Source organism: Molossus molossus, unplaced genomic scaffold (assembly GCF_014108415.1).
Source record: "Molossus molossus isolate mMolMol1 unplaced genomic scaffold, mMolMol1.p scaffold_m16_p_20, whole genome shotgun sequence".
Lineage (NCBI taxonomy): Eukaryota > Metazoa > Chordata > Mammalia > Chiroptera > Molossidae > Molossus > Molossus molossus.
Genome location: NW_023425356.1, coordinates 20,119,444 through 20,137,723, shown reverse-complemented (window position 1 = coordinate 20,137,723; position 18,280 = coordinate 20,119,444). Strand labels below are relative to the sequence as shown.

The following is an 18,280-nucleotide window of genomic DNA, read 5'->3' as shown; positions in this document are numbered from 1 at the left end:
GAATAAATGTGTAAATGAATGAATGAATAAAACTTACTTATCAATAGTCAAGCTATTTTGAACTGGTAGAGACCCAGCAGGTTAAGGAATCGAACTCCTTTTCTCATTCTAGTTTCATTGTCAAGTTTTATTTAATCAAATTATGGTGAACATTGTTATTAACTTCTGTGGGGCAATGAATTGTTGGCTTCCTGGCTTTTTTGGTTTTCTCTCAAAGGCAATAAATCTTAAAGAGGAGAAGGCTCTTGTAATTTAAGGAATCTTACTTTAAGCTTTCTCCTCTTATATCTCCTGAATGTGGCTCCTAGTTTTCTGGAAATTCCTACCTTTCTTTGGTGAGAATTTTCTAAAAACAGAGTATTATGCTAAGTGAAATAAACTAGTCAGAGAAAGACAAGTATCTCATAATCTCACTTATTTGTGGAATCTAATGGACAAATTAAACTGATAAACAAAATGGACCCAGAGACATGGAAGTAGGGAACAGACTGACAAACCTCAGAGGAGGGGGTAGGGAATGGAAATAGATAAACCAAGGAGCTTATATGCGTAACCAGTGGACGCAGACAACAGTGCAGTGAAGGTGGTGAGTGGGGGTGAGGTATAGTGAGAAGGTGGGTGTCAGTGGGGGGAAAGAAGGGACATCTGTAATACTTTCAACCATAAAGATAAATACATAAAAATAAAAATAGGGTATTCTTTGAACTTTAAGGAAAAATGGAAAGAAGAATTAGGACATTTTGGTTTGTAAATATGTGAGATTAACTCTTTGATGAGGTTGATAGTGTTGAAAGTCTGTGCTTATTTTCCAAAAGAGCTTGGGTGTTTTGCAGAAGCTAAACCACAATGGACAGCTTGTGCAGGGGCATCCTAATGTGTGTGGACACCACTCTCGTCTTCTGCTTTTTTCAGATGGAGATACAAACAATGGCTGCATGGACCATTGGTCCTACCCAGGAGAGCAAGTGGGGTGTGATTCACAAGCCTCTCAGTTTTCTGCTCAGGCACATGGAGGGATTAGATGTGAAATATGGCTTCTTTTATTTCTCATTTGACTCACCACAACTCATCTGGCTACACCATAGGTGAGAGAAAGGCACATGAGTGAAAATATCCCAGAGCTTTATTGTTTTAAACCCAGTTTCTAGCCCTGGCTGGTTTGGTGCATCAGTTAGAGCTTTGACTCCTTGGACTGAAGGGTGTCCAGTTTGATTCCAGGGTCGAGGGCACATACGTTGGTTGCAGGTTTGATCTCTGGCCCTGGACGGGGTCATGTGGGAGGCAACCAATTGATGTGTCTCTCTCATATTGATGTTTCTCTCTCTGTCCCTCCCTCCTTTCCACTCTATCTAAAAATCAATGGGGAAAATATCCTTGAGTGAGAATTAACAAAAAATAAAATAAAATAATAAAATAAAATAAAATAAAATAAAATAAAATAAAATAAAATAAAACTAGGTTTTGTCAGAAGCTGGGAAACTATTTGGCAAGGATGCCAAGGCAGAGATTTCTGGGTTATGTCGGAACTTGCACTAGGTGATCCCTTTACATCATCGAATCATAGAGTTGGATCATTTAGATCTTAAGAATCATCTAACTCAAGTTCTGTCTACTGTCAAAGTCGCTCTGCAGTGATCCTGACTGTTGGGCACACAGTCTCTTCTTAGGCAGGGCTAGTGATGAGATCACTACTTCCAAAAAACATGGACTCTGGGGACTGCTATAAATATAAGATTGGCTCTAGTCCTATTCTCTCAAGAAAAGTGAGATTGCTTCTTATTCTATGTGACAGTCTTCAGATACTTGCAAATGCCTCTAACATCCTTTACCCCTTCTTGAGGAGAGAAGACCTCAGCACACTCCTCTGGAAGAACTCCAGGTTGCAATGCCTCCGCTGATTTCTGGACTGAGAAGTGCAGGGCAGAGAGTTCTATTGTCTTCTTATCTGGACACTACTTCTATTAATTTAACCGAAGTTTGCTTTAGGCTTTTTTTTTTTTAACTAAAATTTGAAATATTTAATTGTGGTGAAATAAACATAAAACATTTCCATCTTAGCCATTTTTAATTGTATAGTTCATTAGTGTTAAGTATATTCACATCGTGGTGCAACCAATTTTTAGTACTCTTTGCATCTTTAAAAGCCAGCTTTGTACCCATTAAACGGTAATTCCCTATTCCCCTCTCCCCACTGGGGATCAAGCACGCAACCTGAGCATGTAACCTGATTGTGAATCGAACAAGGACCTCTCAGTCCATGAGGCAACGCTCAATCCACTGAACCACTCCAGCTGAGCATTATTTTCTGTTTTTTTTTAATTAAAAATAAAATTTTATTTTTTATAGTAGCTGTTCTAATGGGTGTCATGTGGTATATCATTGTGCTTCTGATTTGTATTTCCCTAATGATCAATCATGTTGAACATCTTTTCATTTGCTTATTGGCTATTTGTATACCTTCTTTGGAGAAATGTTTCTTCAAGTCCTTGCACACTTTTTTTTTTTGAATCCTCACCTGAGGATATTTTTCCATTTATCTTCAGATAAAGTGAGAGGGAGGGAGGGAGAGAGTATGGGGAGGAGAGAGAGAGAGAGAGAGAGAGAGAGAGAGAGAGAGAGAGAGAGAGATATTAGACACATTGATTGGTTGCCTCCATAAATTATAATACCTATTGGATAGACTCTTTTCATTGGCTTGGGAGGCAACAAAGTGATTTAAAAATATGGACCCTAAAAGTCATATCTTTGTTTGTTTGTTTGTTTTTATCCTCACCCGAGGACATTTTTCCATTTTCTGTTCAGGTAGAGTGGGAGAGAGAGAGAGAGGAACAGAGAGAGAGAAACATCGATGTGAAGGGACACATCGAGTGGTTGCCACCCGCACAACCGACCAGGGCCGGGGACAAACTGCAACCGAGGTACGTGCCCTTAGCGGGAACCGAACCCGGGTCTCTCAGGACCACAGGCCGACGCTCTAACCGCTGAGCCAAACTGGCCAGGGCTAAAAGTCATATCTTTTAGGGTCTAACTTTAGAATTATATTCTTGCCACTTCTAAGATATATAACTTTGGATGAGTTATTTAATCTCTCGATGTCTCAGCTTTCTCATCTGTAAAATGGAGATGATAAAAAGCATATAACTTCCTAGGGTTCATGAGAGGATTCCATGGAATTAGGCATGTGAGCTCTCAGAATCATGCCAGGCACATACTAAGTGCTCAGGAAATGTTGGTAATGGTTATTTTTTGCTTGTATTTGTAAACAATTGTTTGTTCTTTTGTACCCATCACATGGAATTGTGATTTTTTCTGCCCCGTAGATTTTAAATTATTCATGGCAAATACTCTGCCTATGTACTCCCTCCAATGACCAGCAGAGCATCCCACAAATTGTAGTTATTAGTGTTTGTTGGATGAATGAATGAATCTGAGACTTTTGAACTGCAACCCCAATATTATAAATATGCCAGATACTTATATTATTGTAGGTATTGCACTGTGGGGCTTTATAAATGAATACAATCACCCATTTACCTGGCTTTAGAGAAGTGTGTGAAAGATAGATGTGCAAATTGGGGGCTTTAAAATAAGCAGAATGAATTAGAATGCTACAATAGAGAACTGAGAATAGTAAGAGGAGGCAGGTGGAGTGGAAAAAATGAATGACTAAGGTAGGGGTAGGAGATGGTTTTATGGAGATGAAATTTGGAGTGAGGCTTTAAATGTGTACAATACTAATTGAAGAAATTTACCCACCTATTTGAAACCAAATTGTTCACTAAAGTCCAGGACAGGTGTTTCCTTTACCATGAAGACATTTGTCTTGCTCCACCTACATATAATCTGTCGCTTTTTTGAGCCTCTATATTGCTTTCTTTCTTATCATCTTACAACCTTGTTACAGCCCTTGGTGTGCATGAGATGATCCCCAAATGTTGTATATTGAATCATAGTTACTTATATGCATAGCTTAGCACTTGCCTCTACCCCTAACTGCAAGCTCTTCTAGAGCATGAGCAGTATCTTTACAGTTCTCTAGTGCCTAGAACATGCCAGACACTATGCTAGGAACTCCACAGACCCATACAGCTACCCTATGAAGATTTTATTTTCTGAGATTTAAAGCGAGGAAACTGAGGCTCAAGTTACACAGGAGGTGGTTGAGCCAAGATTGAAACTCACTTCTGTTGGACTCCCACCCAAACTGCTGTTGCTAATTCTATAGCATACTAGACGATATATATATACTGCACAGTTAGGGATGACAGCTGCTGTAGTAGAAACGGGTGACCAGTCCATATGACAAAATCTCATTTGTTCACTGGGCAGAGAACACCATATTGTGTGACCTATTCTCTTCTAAACAGTCTGTCATTTTCTAGATCTAAAGATACAGGGAATCCAGTGATCAGTAGGTGGCGCTAAAACTCCGTATGGTACTTTTCTCCAATTGGCTTTTCAAGGTATTTTCAACCTCCGTAATATTTACTATACTTAATCGGCCTGACTGATTCATCTAGACATTTAGTTATAAAACCAAAGCATTATGACTTGAATGAGACATTATAGATCGTATTGTACCAATTCCTAATTTTAAGGATGAGAAAACGAAGCACAATAAGGAAGCAAAATTTACCCCAAATCTAGCAGCAGTGCCAGGTCTAGAACTTAGTTTCCTGACCCCCAGTTCAGTGCTTTCTCTCTTACACTGTTGTTATATATTTAATGGTGTTCTTGGCACCCTTTCCTCCCAAGAATACAGTTGCTTGTATGAAAAATGCAATAAGAAATTGTATTTTGACAGTAAATATTTAGTCGATAAATATTCAATTCAAATTAAGCTCCAACTGCTTAAGTAAGTCTCCTAGTAAAGTAGCCAACAACAAGGTCTCAAATCCATTTGTGCTGGGTTCTCAACAAACTAGGAGACTCGCCAGCTTCTTTCATATATATATATATATATACATATATATATACACACATTTATTATTATTATTTTTTTTAGAGAGAGAGGAAGGGAGAGAGAGATAGAAACATCGATGTGAGAGAGAAAAATCGATCGGCTGCCTGTTGCACCCCCCCCCAACAAGGATCTATCCCACAACCGGCCATGTGCCCCAACTGGAACCAGGATCTCTCAGTCTATGGGATGATGCTCAATCCACTGAGACACACTGACTGAGCTTCTTTTTTTTTTTTAAATCCTCACCCGAGGACATTTTTTGTTCAGATAGAGCGGGAGGGAGAGAGAGGAAGAGAGAGGGAGAGAAACATCGATGTGAAGGGACACATCGAGTGGCTGCCACCCGCACGACCAACCAGGGCCGGGGACAAACTGCAACCGAGGCACGTGCCCTTAGCGGGAACCGAACCCGGGTCTCTCTGTACCGCAGGCCGATGCTCCAACCGCTGAGCCAAACCGGCCAGGGCCTGACTGAGCTTCTTAATGACCTTGTAGCTTCCGTGGAAAGGATCCACGATATAATTGAAACAACAGGAGAATATTTGTATATGCCGTTATCAGAAGGCAGAATGCACACAGGGAAACCTGAGTATATGGACCTCAACAGAGCACTGAGGGAGGATTAAAGGAGGTGAGTTTGGAACTGGCCTTTCAAGGAGTTGAGAGGTGGGAATTGTTGGGTTTGGAGTGAAAGGAAAGATACTGGGGTAAGTGGAGCAAGAAGTAAGAACATAGAATGGCCACAATCTGGGATCCTGCAAACATGAAAAGTGTTAATGGTGCTGAGGGGAAACTATGCCCCCCTCAGGAATTCTATTTAAATGGGGCTTGTGTGGGAGAATCACAAGTAGTCTGAGAGAGGAAAATGTTGGGTCCTGGGTTGGAGGGGAAGGCAGACATGAAAGCTCACTAAGAGAACAGGACTATGGCCACAGAATGGTGGTGCCAGACTTGGAAGAAAGAGTTGTGATGTAGTGGAGAGTCCATTCAGTAGAATTTGATTCAACAAGCACTCACCAAGTACTTATTCTCAGGTGTTCTGGATGATAACAATGATGTGGAGAATAGGTGTGGACCTTGTTCTGAAGGACCCTCTAATATAATCAGGGTGTGAGGAATGTTCACTACTACCTACAGTAATGCAGACTTAGACGATGGTTGTGGAAGACTTCAAAGACATTGCTTGAAGACAAAGGAATGGTTCCTATTGTCTGGGAAGAAGAGGGATCAAGGAAGACTTCTTGGAGGAGCTGGCACTTAAGCTGGGCTTTCCAATAATATGTTAAGCATTTATTAATCTTCTATTAAAATAATGCCAAAGAGGAAAAGACAATAAATACCAATTAGATAAGCAAGAAGAGATCAGATTATTATTATTTTTTTAAATATGTTTTTGATTGATTTTAGAGAGAGCGAGAGAGAAGAAAGGAGAGAGAAAAACATTGATCGGCTGCCTCCTGCACACCCCCTACTGGGGATTGAGCTTGCAACCCAGGCATGTGCCCTGACTGGGAATTGAACCGGTGACCTCTTGGTACATGGGATGATGCTCAACCAACTGATCTGCACTGGCCAGGGCAAGATATCAGATTATTGATTACTTTGTATATGCTATCTCAATTTATTTTTAAGTAAATATTGGAATTTTATTTTTTTATTATTTATTGATTGGTTAATATTAGAGAGAAGAAGGGGGAGATAGAGGGGGGAAAACATTGTTTTGTTGTTCCGCTTATTTATGCATTTATTTGTTGATTCCTGTTTATCTCCTGACCTGGGGTTGAACCCACAACCTTGGCCTATCTGCGCGACACTCTAATTAACTTAGCTACTTGGCCAGGGCACAAATGAAATTTTAAACTCTACTTTACAGATGAGTAAACTGAGATTTAAAGAGATAGAGTGTTTTTTTTTTAAGATCATAAAATTAGTAAGCTGTAGAGCTACGTCTCAAATACAAGTCTTCTTATTCTAAATTCCAGTCTCTTTCTGTATAATTGGCCAGTCATTATACATGGTGCTGAAGATAAGACTGTGACTAAGATGTGGGTTTTACCTTCTAGGACCTCACAGTGTGGTATGGAAAACAGATAAGTTTAAATCTGGCTTCAGTGCAATGTGATAAGCTCTGTACTGGTGATAGGTCCAGAAGCTGTTGCTAATTAGTAGAATGGGAAGGATTTTGACAGGTGATGATCTGGAAAGCATTTAAGTGGAGACAATGATATGAGCAGAGATATGCAAGCTGAGAAGTCCAGTTAAGATGGAGTTTAAGTGGACTTTTGGGGCATTGTGGGAGCCAAGTTAGAAATGTAGACTGAAGCCAGATCATGGAGGGCTTCCATGGGCATTCAATGACACACACTTACTGGGCATGCACCATGGGCAGCCACTATTTTCTTTCTTTTTTTCTTTTTTAATAAAGTTTTTGTTAATGTATTTATTTAAATTATAATCATTAGATTTTACATGGATATGGTAAAAAATGTGAAGGTGGTTCTCACGTGATTGGACTTTGGAAAACACTGGACAGTATGACAGGATCATCACAAACACAGGGGCCAAGCAAGGGGTGTAATGGCATTTTTATAGGGAGAAATAGTAAACAAAACTATGTTGATTTGATTTACACAAATTCTCTCTCTCTTTTTTTTTTTTGCATTTATTTTCAGATAGAGCAGGAGGGAGAGAGGGAGAAATAGAGAGAGAGAAACATCGATGTGAGAGAGACACATTGACTGGTTGCCACCCACATGACCCCAACTGGGGCCAGGGACAAACTGCAACCGAGGTACGTGCCCTTAGTGGGAACCGAACCCGGGTCTCTCTGGTCTGTGGGCCGATGCTCTAACCACTGAGCAAAACCAGCCAGGGCTACACCAATTCTCTTTTAGAAACATCCAGTCACTGTTTTTTCTTTCTGTTTTCCCCACTTTGATAAGAGGTACAGCCTGTTGCTAAAGCACATCATTTTAGTCCTTAGGAATATATTTGGAACAATAGTTACAAGGTAGAAAAAAACAACCCAGCCCTGAGTTCTGACACATTTATTTATTTACTCTATTTAATTAATTTATTTTTTAATCCTCACCTGAGGATATTTTTCCATGTATCTTCCGATTGAGTGGGAGGGAGAGAGGGAAGAAGAGAGAGAGAGAAACATCAATGTGAGAGAGACACATCGATTGGTTGCCTCCCGCATGACCTCGACCAGGGCTGGGGGCAGAATGGCAACTGAGGTATGTGCCCTTGGCTGGAATCAAACCCATGACTCTTTGGTCCATGGGATGATGCTCTAACTGCTGAGCTAAACCAGCCAGGATGAGTTCTGCTGTATTTAAAGGATACAGAGCAGCAGACAATTGATGTGATTTGCCTTTCAATCACAGGCTCTGTTTTTCTCTTCATCAAACTCAGGAAATCTTCTTTCCTTGGAATGGCAAGGATTTGCCATCTGGACAACAGATGGAAGTGCACATTATGTAAAAAATAAAAACAAACACCAGAAATAGGACATCCAAGAGTCGGATGCCATACATTTCTGCACTAAGGATCAACTCCAAACTGTACAGCAAGCTATGTTAGGAGACATTCATATTAAGACTTGTGGTGTTCTATAACATTCATGATATTTGATATAGAATATAGTCAAACCTTGGTTCTCAAACATCTCTCATCTAGAACAATTCAGTTCTTGACCAAGTTGTTCATGGAAAAAATGTCTCGGTTGTTGAACACAACTTCAGTTCTCTGACAACCCTTTCTTTTTTAAAAAAAATTAATTAATTTATTTTTGTTACAGATGTTTCTCTTTTCCCCCGCATTGATTCCCCCCTCACCCTCTCTCCCCACCCTGTCCCCAGCTTTGTTGTCCATGACCTTTGTTCATGCATACATGCATATAAGTTCTGTGGTTTATCTCTCCTTCCCCACCCCCTGTTCTGGGGATTGTCAGTCTGCACCCCACTTCCACGTCTCTGGGACTACCCCATTCCTCAGACTGTTATGTTCATTATTTCCACAAATAAGTGAGATCATATGATACTTGTCTTTCTCTGTTTGGCTTATTTTGCTTAGGATAATACTTTCCAGGTCCCTCCATGTTGTCTCAAAGGATAAGAGATCTTTCACCCTGGCCAGTTTGCCTCAGTGGTTAGAGCGTCAGCCTGCTGTCCAGAGAGACCTGTGTTTGGTTCCCGCTAAGGGCACGTACCTCGGTTGCAGTTTGTCCCTGGCCCTGGTTGGGTTGTGTGGGTGGCAACCACTCGATGTGTCTCTCTCACGTCAATGTTTCTCTCTCTCTCTCTTCCTCCAACTCTATCTGAACAAAAAATAGAAAAATGTCCTTGGGTGAGGATAAAAACAAACAAACAAACAAACAAACAAACAAAAGAGATCCTTCTTTCTTACAGCTACATAGTACTCCATTGTGTATATGTACCACAGCATTTTTATCCATTCATTCTGACAACCCTTTCATACTGATACATCAATATGACATAAAGTATCTCTCAGGCCACAAACAAAGGAGAGAATAAATGAGTATGAGCCAGTTTACCAAACCTTGAGTTGTTAACATCTCAGGAAATTGTGCTGTGCATATTTTCATGTTTTTGCTTTTGTTGCTGGCTTCTATTTCTCTATCCCACTCTTTACCTCTCTCTCTGAAAAAAAAAATTTTTTTTTTAAAGCAAAATCCTGGCCAGTGTGGCTCACTGATTGAGCGTTGACCCAATCACCAAGAGGTCGTCAGTTTGATTCCTGGTCAGGGCACATGACTAGGTTGTGGGCCTAATCCCCAGTGGGGGGCATGCAGGAGGTGGCCAATAGACGTTCTCTCTCATCGATGTTTCTATCTCTCTCTCCCTCTCCTTTCCGCTTTCTCTAAAATAAAAAAAAATTTTTTTTTCATGCTTTTGTTGCTGGCAAAATGGATGATTATCACAATTTTAAAACATGAAGAGGTCATCAAGAGTGCTGATGTTAAAAGTGTGAAAGTGCTCATGAAACAATGATCGCAGGCAATTGAAGAGATAGAAAAATTGGATTTGGATAAAGGAAAAGCAGTTAGCCATTGATAGCTTTTCAGAGGCAGTAATATGTGAAAAAGCAAAGATGCTGCATGCTGACCTCCTGAAAGACGCCCCTGGAATGAGTGCTGACAGTGATTCCTTTAAGGTCAGTAAGGGGAGGTTCGATCATTTAAGAAGTGTTTGTTTATAGATTAAAGAGTACATTAGACATGTACTGTATATAGGAAAAGTTAAAACGAAATCATTTGTGGGTCTGGAACAGATTAATTCAATTTACATGATTTCTAATAAGAAAAATGATTTAGTTTTTTAACAGATCACTTCTCAAACAGACTTCCATAATGTATTAAGTTCGAGAACCGAGGTTCCACAGTACATCTGACCAAGAGCAGCCACCATTTTCAAGCAGAGGGTACAGCAGCAAAAGACAAACAAAACCCTTGTTGTTATGGACCTTAAGCTCCAGTAGGGGGCTAAAGACAATGAACAAGCAATACAAAAACAAGATATCAAATATGAAAAATGCCGAGAACAATAAACAAGAAGAGAGGTATGTGTGAGAGAGTGATTGGGGCATAATCTCTTAGATTAAATATTAGAGAAGCTTCTTTGAGGAGGTGACTTTTTAGCTGAGACCTGAATGAAATAAAGAGCTAGCCACACAAAGATCAGGGAAAAGAATATTCCAGGCAAAAGAAATAGCTGGTTCAAGGCCTCAAGGTGGAAACCAGCTTGTCCTGCTAGAACGATGGAAAGAAGGTCAAATGGCTGGAAAACAGAGGCTGTAGAGAAGAGGTGCACGATGAGGTCTCGCAGCGCCTTATCCTAGGAAAGCCCTGGGAGAATGTTAAATTTTATACTCAGTATGGTAGAAAACCACTGAGCATTTTAAGCAGGGGAGTGAGTGCCATGATGTGGTTTACATTGTACAAAGGAGTAGAGAGCCCCATCAGGAAGCTAGTACTGCATTCTAAGAGGGAGATGTGCTGATGAAGGTGATAGAAATAAAGATGACAAGAATGGTGGGTTTGAACTACACTGTATTTTAAGATAGAAACAAGAAGACTTGCTGATGAGTTTAATTTGGGGGGGTGGGGGATGATTACAATACAGAATTTCTCCTAGGTTTTTGCTTGAGCAATGTGAGCGGTGCTACTAACTTACTGAAATGGAGAAAATTGAGGGAGAAACAGGTTAAGTCAAGAATTCTGTTTGAGAATGCTAAGATTGAGGTATTATTTCATGTCTAAATGAAATTCTAAGTAGACAATTAGATATATAAGTCTGGGGTTTTGGAAAGATGTAGGGGTTGGAGATGAAGATTTCAGGGTCTTAGAAATAGTGATATTTAAAGCAACAGGACTGGATAAAATAAACTGTGATTAGAAAAAAGGAGAAGGGAGCTGAGGAGTGATCCCCAAGGGGAAGAAAGTTGGGCTGCAGTGAAATAAAGATCTGTTTTCTGCAAGGTAATGATGTTTTTCCGGTTTAGATATATTTGGAGGAAGCACTGTGAATTAGCTTCACAGTACAGTATGTGTGATTCTCTCAGAGTTTGGGAATAGAGACAGCCTTTAAAAGCAATGGCGTTCTGTTTGGACTTCTCAGTAGAAGAAATTTTTGAGATTGCTCTGTGGCTTGGATTCAGAGAGCTGCTTTTTTGAGAGCTGCAGAGACCACTTCTGGTCAGCATGTGTCACATTAGGACGCTTCCCCTCCCTCCTTTCACACCCTTCTTGAGAGTGGACCACCCCCTTTCTAGTCACTGGCATTTGGCCTTAGAGCCTGGATAGTTCCCCAGTCTGCCATGTTGCAAGGTGTGCGTGAATGTATGTTGTATCTGTGATGGGAAAGTTACCCAGATCAAATTCACCAATTCCATCCTTATATTAGCTATTTCTCTCTATCCCAACCAGTTTTCCTCTTCATTTCTCATTTTCTACTCAGAACACTTTTGTGTTTCCTCCTACTAACAGGAAAAAATCTCAAACTCTTCATGGTAGAGTTGGAGGTCCTCCATGATCTGGCTCACTTTGTCCTTTCAGCTGTGACCTTACTGTCTCTCGTTAGTGTTCTATGCATGTCCCTTTGCTTCATCAAGTACTCCAGAACTTTCCTTCTCCATTTGGTATTCATGGTCTTCCCTCTGCCTAAAATCAAAAATCCCTCCCATCCTGTACTGCCTGCTGACCCACCAAAGCCCCCATGAACCCTGAGCAGCTTCCAGATTTTGAGACTTCTGACTTGAGTCACTGAGGAGAAGGGAGATTAAGGCAGTGGAAATGGAGAAGTGGGATTCAACAGGTATGGAGAATATATAGAGTTAGCAAAACTTAATGACCATTTGAATGTGGAAGTAAATGAGGGAGAAGAATTATATTTGACTTCTCTGTGAAGGAAGGAGCTGAACATGATATTTAGATAAGTTCCTTTTGACTTCTTTTTATTTGTTTCCTATTGATTTTTATTTTTTTTTCAGTGCCCAGGAACTCAAAGAACAAAGATCTTAGAAGTTGAGGAATGAGGTCTTGTTCTTGGAAAATGGTCCACAAGTGAAGATAGAACAGCCTCACAGTGAAGAAGGAAAAGAGTCATTGAAATCATTGCTCACCAATTTATTGGGTATTTAAATACAATTCCATAGATTTTCTTGTGAAGGGTCAGGCCCCAGGAGCTATGGGTTGACAGTTTTGGCTCACTGGAATCTAAAAACAAATGACATGTGCTTTCTCTCTATTTAATATGATCAGGCATTGAGCTGAAACCAGTCTAATCAGCTGTAGTGACAGGAGCTCAATGGACAGTCCCTCTTGTGAAGGGTAGGAGCCTGGCACTGGAGGTGTTGTGAATTAGAAATGCCCTCTGTAGTCTCTGACTCTCCTAGCAGCCTCTCACTGTTTCATTTTAGTGTAGAAAATGAGGCTTGCAATTCCTGATGTTTCATCCACAGAAGCCAAAGCTCACCAAAGCCCAGGCGTCTTCTCAGTTTGTGAGATGTATCTTCAGAATACCTTTCCTGTTTCTGAATTTTGGGAGAAGTTGCTACCTTTCAGCGATCCAACCATGTCCTATCTACATGGAGGGCAAACCAGGAAATGACTTAAATCCCCAAACTAATCAAAATTAGGATCTGATTATTTCACCCAATTTTCCACTTTGATTTTACCCAATAGAACACCCTGGAGTTGCTGCTCAAAGAACTGAAATGCCCTTAAAGGGAATGCTAATCCTCAAAAGTATCCTTGCAAGTTGATAGAAAGCAGAGGAGAGAAGGAAGACATACATTTTCAATCTTAGAAGTAACTATGAACTTAACACATAGATTTCTTCCGTGGCAGTAGCTCTGGTATACACAAGGCCTAGTACCAATGTGCTCTCTGCTCTTGTATATAGTTAAAGAGATGGTTAGGAGCAAGAGGGTGACTTCCTCCCTCTTCTCTTTTTTGGGGCCGCCCACTGCTCTGAGTTGGATGGAAGGCCAGGTCACTGTGTCTTCCCTGGGAGCCTTGGCTCTGGCCATCCTCATTCATGCAGAATTTTTCTTGGTTAGCACAGCCTCTCTGGGTCCCATGGGATTGTTGATCTTGGGACCCTTGATATCTTTCTTTCTTCTCATGGGTTTCCCTATTCCGTTGTCGCTGACAGTTTTGATCTTCTTCATGAGTTTGCCTGTCTTGTCTCTGACGGTTCTGCTCATCTTCATGCGTTTGCCTGTCCCATTTCTGATGGCTTTGTTTCTCTTCATGGGTTTGCTTGTCCTGTGTTTGATATTTTTGTTCCTCTTCATGGGTTTCCTCATCCCGTATCTCATGTAAAATGTTCTGATCCTTATGACTATGTCTACCCCAGATTTGGTGGTCCTGCTTTTCCTCTGCCTGGTGGCTCTGCCCCTCACCATGACTCTCCCTGGTCTGGGCCTGACTGTGACCCTTCTCACTACTGCAAGATTGTCTGTCACTGTCTTTGTGACATTGTGGCCTTTCTTGCTGGATTTGTGCTACAAGTTTGTGTTGGTGGTGTTGGCTGTCCTCCTCAGGCTCCCATGCCTGGTGACTGTCCTGCTGCCCTATCCTAGACTGAAATCTCTGTCCCTGATTTTGGTTCATTTTTTGTTCTTGAGTCTGTTGACTTGGTCTCCCTGACCTTTCTGATTGCTCAACATATGAGCCTCTGCTTATTCCCTCACTCCCTTGGAAGTACTTATTTTGCCCAGTTTCCCCAGTTTCTGACTGACTGTATTGAGAACTCAGGTCTCGTCTGTCTTTCTGATCATAATGATAACTCTGGTCTTGTCTGTCTGCCTGACCAGAGTGGGAGCTCTGGCCCTGTCTGTCTGCCTGACCATAGTGGGAGCTCTGGCCCTGTCTGTCTGCCTGACCATAGTGGGAGCTCTGGCCCTGTCTGTCTGCCTGACCATAGTGGGAGCTCTGGCCTTGTCTCTCTGCCTGACCATAGTGGGAGCTCTGGCCTTGTCTGTCTGTCTGACCATAGTGGGAGCTCTGGCCTTGTCTGTTTGCCTGACCATAGTGGGAACTCTGGCCTTGCCTGTCTGCCTGACCGTAGTGGGAGCTCTGGCCTTGTCTGTCTGTCTGACCATAGTAGGAGCTCTGGCCTTTTCTGTCTGCCTGACCATAATGATAACTCTGGCCTTGCCTGTCTGCCTGACCATAGTGGGAGCTCTGGCCTTGTCTCTCTGCCTGACCATAGTGGGAACTCTGGCCTTGTCTGTCTGTCTTACCATAATGATAACTCTGGCCTTGCCTGTCTGCCTGACCATAGTGGGAACTCTGGCCTTGTCTGTCTGTCTGACCATAGTGGGAGCTCTGGCCTTGTCTGTCTGCCTGACCATAATGATAACTCTGGCCTTGCCTGTCTGCCTGACCATAGTGGGAGCTCTGGCCTTGCCTGTCTGTCTGACCATAGTGGGAGCTCTGGCCTTGTCTGTCTACCTGACCATAACGATAACTCTGGCCTTGCCTGTCTGCCTGACCATAGTGGGAGCTCTGGTCTTGTCTGTCTGTCTTACCATAATGATAACTCTGGTCTTGCCTGTCTGCCTGACCATAGTGGGAGCTCTGGGCCTGTCTATCTGCCTGATCATAGTGGGAGCTCTGGCCTTGCCTGTCTGCCTGACCATAGTGGGAGCTCTGGGCCTGTCTATCTGCCTGATCATAGTGGGAGCTCTGGCCTTGCCTGTCTGCCTGACCATAGTGGGAGCTCTGGCCCTGTCTGTCTGCCTGACCATAGTGGGAACTCTGGCCTTGTCTGTCTGTCTGACCATAATGATGACTCTGGCCCTGTCTGTCTGCCTGACCATAGTGGGAGCTCTGGCCTTGTCTGTCTGTCTGACCATAATGATAACTCTGGCCTTGCCTGTCTGCCTGACCATAGTGGGAGCTTTGGCCCTGTCTGTCTGCCTGACCATAGTGGGAGCTCTGGCCTTGTCTGTCTGTTTGACCATAGTGGGAGCTCTGGCCTTGTCTGTCTGTCTGACCAAAGTGGGAACTCTGGCCTTGTCTGTCTGCCTGACCATAGTGGGAGCTCTGGCCTTGCCTGTCTGCCTGACCATAGTGGGAGCTCTGGCCCTGTCTGTCTGCCTGACCATAGTGGGAACTCTGGTGTTGTCTGTCTGCCTGACCATAGTGGGAACTCTGGCCTTGTCTGTCTGCCTGACCATAGTGGGAGCTCTGGCCCTGTCTGTCTGCCTGACCATAGTGGGAGCTCTGGCCTTGTCTGTCTGCCTGACCATAGTGGGAACTCTGGCCCTGTCTGTCTGCCTGACCATAGTGGGAACTCTGGCCTTGTCTGTCTGCCTGACCATAGTGGGAGCTCTGGCCCTGTCTGTCTGCCTGACCATAGTGGGAACTCTGGCCCTGTCTGTCTGCCTGACCATAGTGGGAACTCTGGTGTTGTCTGTCTGCCTGACCATATGGAGAATCCAATCCTTGCCTGTTTTTCTGATGAAAGCCTGATTCCTGACCAAGCCTTGCAGAATGTCCATAATAAGAGCCTGATTCTTGTTGGTTTGTTTGGCTAGAGCAAGAGTCTGCTCTAAGTCTTCCAGGCTGGTTACAGCTTGATTGTCCTCTAAGCCTTTCAGGCTGGCCACTATGAGAATTCTGAACTTGTTTCTTACACAGATTTAAGGCCAAGAAATACCCTTGTCCTTTAGGCTGGCCACTGCTAGATTTATGACTCAGTCTTTGTCCAGAGCTGGAGTTCTGACCTCGCCTCTCAGACTGACCATGGTGGGAGTCATGATCCTGTCTCTCAGACTGACCGTGGTGGGAGTCATGATCCTGTCTCTCAGACTGACCGTGGTGGGAGTCATGATCCTGCCTCTCATACTGACCGTGGTGGAAGTCATGATCCTGTCTCTCAGACTGACCGTGGTGGGAGTCATGATTCTGTCTCTTAGACTGACCGTGGTGGGAGTCATGATCCTGTCTCTCAGACTGACCATGGTGGGAGTCATGATCCTGTCTCTCAGACTGACCGTGGTGGGAGTCATGATCCTGCCTCTCAGACTGACCGTGGTGGGAGTCATGATCCTGTCTCTCAGACTGACCATGGTGGGCATCCCTATCTTTTCCCTCAGACTGATCCTGGCAGTTATCCTGCTTTTGTCTCTCAGACTGACTGTGGTGGGAGTCCTGCTTCCCTCCCTCATGCCTCTGCCTATGTTGTCTGCCTGTATTTCCTGAAAACTTATGGTCTTGTGTTCTCTCCTGCTCCTCTTCTTGCTGGGACGTTCTATCTCCACATGACTCATTTTCCACCTTATGATAGCAAGCTTGAGCCAACTGGAACACCAACAAGAGATATTCATGAAAATCAACAAATCCATTTCTGTCTTTATCCAAGAGGTTCAGAATGGTTTCCACAGTCTCTGGGTCATTTGGTCTCTGTGAGAGGAAAACCAAGGAGAAAATAAAATGTTTCCATGTGGATACTGAGATGTGTGCCCAGGTCCATGCCCCAGTCCATTTAGTTTATATGCGTCTTCATTGGTTGAGAAACCAGTAATCTGAAGTGGCTTAGGCTTGGTTCTAGTTTTTGATCAGCTGGTTCTCAGAACCTTGTCCCTTGCTAACCCATTGGAGGGAGCGGGATGATAGGGAATAGATATACTTATTTAAAATCAGCTCACTTAATAATTAATTTGAGTCATTTGAGAAAGCTGTCCCATACCATCACATGCTATATTATAGTTGTTTATTCACCAGCTTTTTTTCCAATCACACTGTGAGATCCTGGAGGGAGTGGAAGCTGGCTTTATCTATTAGTATGATATTGGTATGGAGTAGGTGCTTAATGACTCTTTACTGAATGAATGAATGAATAAATGAATGAATGAGAAGATGTGTAGGCAGCACTAAAATATAGAAATTAAGATATAAATCTGGATTTCTTTTGAGAAATGATTTCTAGTTTAAAGTTGTACTCCCTCCTGTTCAAGTTCAGATACAAGGAGGTGTGTGTGTGTGTGTGTGTGTGTGTGTCTGAGCATGCCTGTGCACTCATGTGTGTGTTCTGGGAGCAAGCTAGTAAAGGAGCTGCCTAAAACTCTCTTAGTTACAGGGTGGAGCATGACCAAATAAAACAAAAATCAAGCCCGAGATGCAGGTGTCAGAGTCACTCGCACTTGACTCCACGGGGCCCAGAGGATGCACCTTACCCGGAGGATGTTTCCGAACTCAGTCAAGAGCAGCTGCTTCAACTCCTTCTTGCACAGCAAAGCACAGTCCTCATTCTCTTTGGCATATTTCTGGAACACCTCGATCACGGTGAGTATGCTGTTCAAGAGTTGAGCCATTTTGACAAAGATAGGCGGAGCTAAAAGAAGAAACAAGATTTTTGTCTGTTTAGAACAAAGCCCAGGAGACGGCAATTTCAGAGGGAAAGTGGCCCCTCTTGGTCAGACACAGAAACTTAAAAAATAACAGAGCTTCTGCTTAGCCATAACCCTCACTTCCTTTGACCCAAAGTCTGGCTCCAAATATCATAAACTACAGTGGAAGGTAAATACAGACTATGGGTCCCCTGCTAGAAAAAAAGTCCATTTCTTAAAAAAAAACCCAAAAAATATATGGTAGGTGTTTTACATGCCCCATCTACTCCAGGGGGGACTTGCTTGATTGAAACTCTCATATTATTTGCCCAGCCGGTGTGGCTCAGTGGATTGTGTGTCCTCCCATGGACTGAGAGATCCCAGTTCGATTTCCGGTCAGGACACATAGCTGGGTTGCAGGCGTGTTCCCCGGTGTGGAGAGTGCAGGAGGCA

At 42.8% G+C, this 18,280-nt stretch overlaps 1 protein-coding gene across 1 annotated transcript; it reads right to left on the bottom strand.

The window, feature by feature from the left end:
• Positions 1–13,355: 13,355 nt before the first annotated feature.
• On the bottom strand, positions 13,356–17,812 carry RPTN (repetin). Its single transcript, XM_036273236.1, has 6 exons — positions 17,675–17,812; positions 16,516–16,901; positions 16,073–16,335; positions 15,162–15,661; positions 14,442–14,945; positions 13,356–14,225 (listed from the first exon to the last, which is right to left on the bottom strand). The coding sequence occupies exons 1-6, from the start codon at positions 17,810–17,812 to the stop codon at positions 13,356–13,358; spliced, it is 2,661 nt and encodes an 886-aa protein (XP_036129129.1).
• Between the last annotated feature and the right edge of the window lie 468 nt (positions 17,813–18,280).

Coding starts and splice junctions, on each gene's coding strand:
- RPTN (XM_036273236.1), bottom strand. CDS start 17,812: ATGGCTCAACTCTTGAACAGCATACTCACCGTGATCGAGGTGTTCCAG. Junction 16,336..16,515: donor CACCACGGTCAGTCTGAGAG/GCAGGATCATGA, acceptor TCAGTATGAGAG/GCAGGATCATGACTCCCACC. Junction 14,226..14,441: donor AGAGCTCCCACTATGGTCAG/GCAGAGAGACAA, acceptor CAATACAGTCAG/TCAGAAACTGGGGAAACTGG.